The sequence below is a fragment of the Rhinopithecus bieti genome, unplaced genomic scaffold, assembly GCF_001698545.2.
Source record: "Rhinopithecus bieti isolate Rb0 unplaced genomic scaffold, ASM169854v2 scaffold_48017, whole genome shotgun sequence".
Taxonomy (NCBI): domain Eukaryota; kingdom Metazoa; phylum Chordata; class Mammalia; order Primates; family Cercopithecidae; genus Rhinopithecus; species Rhinopithecus bieti.
This window is the reverse complement of record NW_016818876.1, coordinates 9,808-16,339: the sequence shown is the minus strand read 5'-3', so window position 1 is coordinate 16,339 and position 6,532 is coordinate 9,808. Positions and strand designations below refer to the sequence as shown.

Sequence of the window (6,532 nt, the reverse complement as noted above, 5' to 3'; positions counted from 1 at the left end):
AAAAAAAAAAAAAAATTAGCCAGTCGTGGCAGTGTGCGCCTGTAGTCCCAGCTACTCAGAAGGCTGAGGCAGGAAGATGGTGTGAACCCGGGAGGTAGAGCTTGCAGTGAGCTGAGATCACGCCACTGCACTCTATCCTGGGCCACAGAGCGACACTCTTTCTCAAAAAACAAAACAAAAACTCTTCAACATCTATTAAAAAAAAAAAAAAAAACAATTAAAAATGGGCTACCGACTAGAATAAACATTTCTCAAAAGAAGATATAAGCATATGAAAAGATGTTGAATATCACCAGTCATTAGGAAAATACAAAGAAAAACCACAGTGAAATGCCACTTCCCACTCATTAGGATGTTTCTTGTTGAAAAAGAAAGAAAGAAAGAAAAAGAAACAAAGGAAGTGTTGGCAAAGACGCAAATTGGAATCTTGTTACATTGCTAACAGGAACGTCAAATGTTACAGACACTAGAGAAAAACAGTGTGGAGTTTTCCAAAAGTTAAACATACAACTACTATATGATGTAGCAATTCCATTTTTCCATATATACCCAGAATAATTAAAAACAGGGGCTCAAACAGATATGTAAACACCCATATTCATAGCAGTATTAGTCAAAATAGCCAAAAGGTAGAAACAACCCAAATGCCCATCAACAGATGACTGGGCTAACAAAATGTGGCACACACATATAATGGAGTATTATTCGCCTTAAAAAGGGAATGACATTCTGATACATGCTACAACATGGATGAACCTAGAAAATATTATGTCAATGAAATAAGCCAGACACAAAAGGACAAATATTGCATGACTCAACTTATATATATGAGGTACTTAAAACACACAAATTCATGGAGACATAAATGAAAATAGAGGTTACCAGAGGATGGGGGATAGAAGGGAATGGAGTTAATGTTCAATGAGTGAATAGATTCTGCTTGTGAATATAATTAAGGCCACTGAATTGTACACTTTAAAATATTTAACAAGTTAATTTTCAAAAGATAAATACCCCTCTGGAAGAGCAATGTGTTGACAGAATCAAACATATTTCAGACATCTTTTACTTTATGTAAGCCTGCGTATACACAAAAAACTCAAACTGGCTAATTTCACTATGAGATTTATTCCCATATAAGTCATCATTCAGGATAGTATTTTGTCTTCAGAAAACAGAACACTCACATCACTACAAATATAAAATCATGAATTAGAATGGCTTAAAATTCCATTAGAAATTAAGGAATAGGAAAAAAAACTGATAATGCCAAATTAATACTTTTACATATATATATATATTCAATAACCAATCCTTCCACAAGTGTAAAATGTAAATAAGCCAGTAGAATAAAATGAATGAATGGAACAGAGAGGTAACAGCATGATTACCATAGTCTACTGTACCAGTTATAATTCAAGCACGTAGTAAATGTCATTATTACCTTGTTTTCACTGGATGAATCTTCTTGAACCTTAATACGTCGCCTTTTCTTTTTCTGTTTATAGCTCCGCTGATTTTCTTCCAACTCTGCTTTCTTTGCAGACCTGAAGAAAATTTAAAACACAAAATAAAATATTTCATGATTAACTTCCATCAATAAGTTACGTACTATTTTAAAACTGTTCTACCTCTGTATGCATTCCTCAAAAAACAAACAGGAAAAAAAAATCAGGTTAAAAATGGATATTCCAGCAGAAGCATAACCCTTCATTTTAATCCAATGATCAACAATTTACAGTATCCTGAGGGAAGGTTTGTTATATGAGTAAGAAAATGCATTAAAGGACATTAAGACTATTCTTCTAGTATAAAATACAAACAGCCAATAGACATACTAAAAAACATTCATCATCACTAAAAAAAGCAGATTACAAATTTGAATACTGTTTTCTTCATAACAGGCCACAGAGATTTAAAAACACAGTCACAACTTTTGGTGAGAAAAGTATTTCTGGGTTTAGAAATTCGTACACAAAGCTACATTAATCCAGACAAAATAACTACTGTCAGTAAGGATGTGGAGAAAGTGAAACCCTGTTCAGTATTAATGGAAATGTAAAATGGTGCAGCTGCTATTATGGCAGTTCGTCAAAAAATTAAAAATAGAATTACCATGCAATTCCTTTTCTGGGTATATACCCAAAAGAAATGAAAGCAGGGACTTGAAGAGGTATTTCTACACCCATGTTCAAAGCAGCATTATTCATGACAGCCAAAAGGTTACAAATCAAATGTCCATCAACAAATAAATTGATAAACAAAATGTGGTATACAATGGAACATTAAGCCTTTAAAAGGAAGAAAATTCTGAAACATGACTCAACATACATGAACTTGGAACATATGATGCTAAGTGAAATAAGCCAGTCAAAAAAGACAAATACTGTATGATTCCATTTATATGAGGTTCCTAGAGTAGTGAAATTCATAGACAGAAAATAGAATGGTGGTTGCCAGGGGCTTCAGGGAAGAGGAAAAAGAGGGTGGTTTAATGAATAACATTTCAGTTTTGCAAGGGGAAAAGGTTTTGGAGACTGGTTCAAAAAAAGTAAATGTACTTAACACTACTAAGCCACACACTTAAAACGGTTAAGAGGAAAATAAAATTCCCAGTAATACCATGAAAGAAAAAAAAAGGTTAAGATGGTAAATGTTATGTGCATTTTACCACCATTAAAAATAATCATTAAGGAAAGAATGAAGTACTGATACAGGCTACAACATGGATGAACCTTGAAAACATTACGCTAACTGAAAAAAAAATCCATAAAAGGATATATATTATATGAATCTACTCATGCAAAATGTCCAGAACAGGCATATCCATAGAAAGTAGATTTTAGTGTTTATTAGAGTACGAGGGCATGGGGAATGGAAAATGACTGCTAATAAGTACAGAGGTTTTTTCTTGGGTGATGGAAATGTTCAGAAATTGTAGAGTGGTGTTTGTTGCACAACTTTGCAAATACTCTGAAGACCACTGTATTCCACAGTACAACATGTTGAATTATATCTTGGTTTAAAAAAAAACTCTCAACGTACCTTATCATTTTCATTTTATATTGACTTAAAGTATAATATATTGCTATACTCTAAGCACAACCTGGTAAGTATTAACTTAAAAAAACTCAAATGTTTTAAAACTTACAAATGCAGATAGACACCTTTGTAGACATATATACACAAACACACACAGATTATTCATTTGATAAACTGTAGAAAGATTATGTTATTCTGGGGGAAATAAAAAAATTGTAGTAGTAATATTATCTAACATACCATACTAAGAAGGAAGCCAAATTTTAAATTACAGGTAATCTAGATCAGTGACTGTTCATGTTACAAGACTAAGCATATCATTATTACTGTAGTACTACTAAAACCGATAATTTATATATCGAGCACTTACTATTTGCCAGGTAGGTACTGTTATAAACCTTGTACATGTATTGTCTCATTTAATGCCCACAATGGTCAGTCAAGTATATTGTAATACCCCACTTTACAGATGAGGAAACTGAAGCACAGAGTATTTATACAAATAGAAAGTAGAAAAGCCCAGAGTTAAGACTGAGGCTTTTCTATAAAGCCTCTTCACTATTACCCTATAATTTTCCCCTTAACAATAAAAAACTGCAGCCACGAGTGGTTTTGCAGACTGAAAATCTACCCAGGTTAGAATACACAATTCAACTACACATTCAACTACACATAAAATATGCTTAGATTCTTTTTAAACTATTAAGTATAACAATTAGTTTCAAATCAAAATATTATATATTGCACTAACTTAACTTTATTGGTAACAGTAACCATACAAATCATTCGAAGGCATGGTCATTCACATTAACTCCTAAAATTTTTAAAATATCAATTATAATACCTTGTTCTGGGCCGCTGTTCATCTTCAGATTCACTAACTTCTTCACTAACTCCTGATTCCTGAAAATCAGAATCTTCTGAATCTTCACTGCTCACTTGAATTTTAAAAAATACATAAAATTATTAATTATTTTTCAATAGAAACCCAATTTACTTAATTTACCAATGACTCGACATTAAAACAGAGCATTATAAGAACATCAGAGGTATATGTGTGAATGGATAATACATAATATAGAATATACCAGTTAATGCTTTACATGATATATATAAATAAAATTCAAACATATTTCACATGTAATTATAAAACTGTGGTTGTACATTAAAATATAAGTATTCAATTGTACATGAATTGACAAAGTAAGAATAAATTGCCTGTCAATAAAATATATGTAATTACCAAAGGTAAATTAATGAAAAAGAAGTTTGGCTATTCAAAACAAGCAAGGTAGGCTGGTCAAGAAGGAATAAGATTACAGATTCTCTCCTCCAATGATGACACAACCAAAGAACTTGAAAAGGGAAACGATAATAGGCAGATTGGAGACTGAAATCAAAACTTGAATAATGACCCCTCTACAATTGGTGGAGGGGAGACAGCTGTGAGTGCATATGGTTATTTTCTTTCTTTGTTTCCTGGTTTTGACCAGAAGGCAGGCTAAATTCCAAAGGTATGCAGAGGGTACTGACAACAAGACTGTGAAGAAAATCCCTATTTCTAGCCACAACACCAGGAAAATCGGGTTCTACATGTGGAATCCTCAATTTTTTTTCCTCACAATTAACACAGTAATGGAAGCATATAAAACTCCAGGAGAAAACCTCTTTTTGGCCAGAGGAAGCAGGGCAGAAAAAATACAAGATAAGCTTAGAACATCTTATAGTGCCAGAAAATAAAGCAGTGTTCAAACATGGACAGGCACATGTTGAAAGGACACAAGATTCAACTTGAAGGAGCTCCCAACAACCAAAGCTAGAACAATTTGAGCAATAAAATAAATGGTACTATTGGATTATAACTGGTAAAATAAAAATCTATAAGTCATATTGATATAAATAATGCAATAAATAAATAGGGGAAAATAATTCTTCCTTACAATTACTAAATGTGGAAGTAATGAAATAAACAGAAAATTACAAGTAGGCAAATACCACAGTACTAACTGCTTCACCCAAGATGAATACTAAAATTAGTGGGCTTAAGTATGATAAGAAACAATATATGCATGGTCACAAAGTATCTCCCGATAAAATACTAAATATAAACAGAAAAATAATATCTTCTTCTTTACAGTGGAAAAATACTAGCAGACACCAACTTAAGCAAGTAACAAAAGTTAATCGTGAGAGTAATAAGACATATTGATGGCTGGGCATGGTGGCTCACCCCTGTCATCCCAGCACTTTGGGAGGCCAAGTTGAGAGGATCACTTGAGCCCAGAAATTTGAGACCAGCCTAGGCAACGTAGGGAGATTCTGTCTCTACAAAAAAAAAAAAAATTAGCCAGGCATGATGGTACACACCTGTGGTCCCAGCTTCTTGGGAGGCTGAAACGAGAGGATCACTTGAGCCCAGGAGGTTGAGGCTGCAGTGAGCCATGATCGCACCACTGTACTCCAGCCTGGGCAACAGAGCGAGGTCTTCTCTCAAAAAAAAAGACATACTGGCATCATCTATTCTTGGTATCATGCACTGAAGACACAACATCACTTCTGTGGTATTCTGTCAAAATGCATAATAACCTCAATTCAATCATGAGAAAACATTAGACAAATACATATCAAGGAACAGTTGAGAAAATAAGGAATCAACACTCCACAAGTGTCAAGGTCATCAAAGGAAAGACTGAGGAATTGTCATAGACTGCAGTAGATTAAGGAGACATTATAACTCAATGCAATGTGAGATCCTGGATTGAATCCTAAAGCAGAAAGAAAACTTTAGTGGGAAAACTAATCTCTGAATAAGATCTATAGTTTACTTCAGAGGTCATAAAACGGTTTATGTAAAAAGCTTGATAGTAAATATTTTTGACTTGTGGACCATATGGTCTCTGTTGCAACTACTCGTCTCTACTCAACTTTGCCATTGTACATATGTGAAAACAGTAAATTAATGAATATGGCTGTGTTTCAATGAAAGCTTATTTATAAAAACAGGCAGAGGATCAGATGTGGCACACAGGTGCAGTTTGTAAACCCCTGGCTTAGTTGATAGTATCGTACCAATGTTAATTTCCTGGTTTTGATCATTGTACTATGATAAGGTATTAAATCAGAGAAGCTAGGTGAAAGATACACAGAACTCTGCACTATTTGTGTAACATTTCTGTAAATCTAGAATTGTTTCAAAATAATTTTAAAAAAATATATCATAACCTGAGATCAGAATCAAAGTTCTATTCCAGTGAAAAAATGGGAGAACATAAACGCTAACAGAAATGCTATAAATGGGAGAACATAAATGCTATATAGAATATGTGGGGGGAGAGGGGAACAAAGAGTTATTGTTTAATGGTTAAAGAGATTCCATTTGGAATGATGACACGTTTTGGGGGCAGATAGAAGTGATGGTTGCATAAAAATGTGAATGTACTTAATGTTACTGAATTGTACACTTAAAAATGGGTAAAATGGTAAATTTTAT

The 6,532-nt window shown here is 33.5% G+C and overlaps 1 protein-coding gene across 1 annotated transcript in view; it reads right to left on the bottom strand.

Moving 5' to 3' along the window:
- Nucleotides 1-1,406: 1,406 nt before the first annotated feature.
- LOC108519016 (transcriptional regulator ATRX-like) overlaps nt 1,407-6,532 on the bottom strand; it is a gene marked incomplete at its 3' end in the record, with an annotated part of 13,904 nt that continues 8,778 nt past the window's right edge. Inside the window, exons 4-5 of the mRNA XM_017857791.1 lie at nt 3,887-3,980; nt 1,407-1,547 (exon numbers count right to left, since the gene is read on the bottom strand). Coding sequence (XP_017713280.1) covers nt 1,407-1,547; nt 3,887-3,980 — 235 coding nt within the window. The remainder of the gene's footprint in view (nt 1,548-3,886; nt 3,981-6,532) is intronic.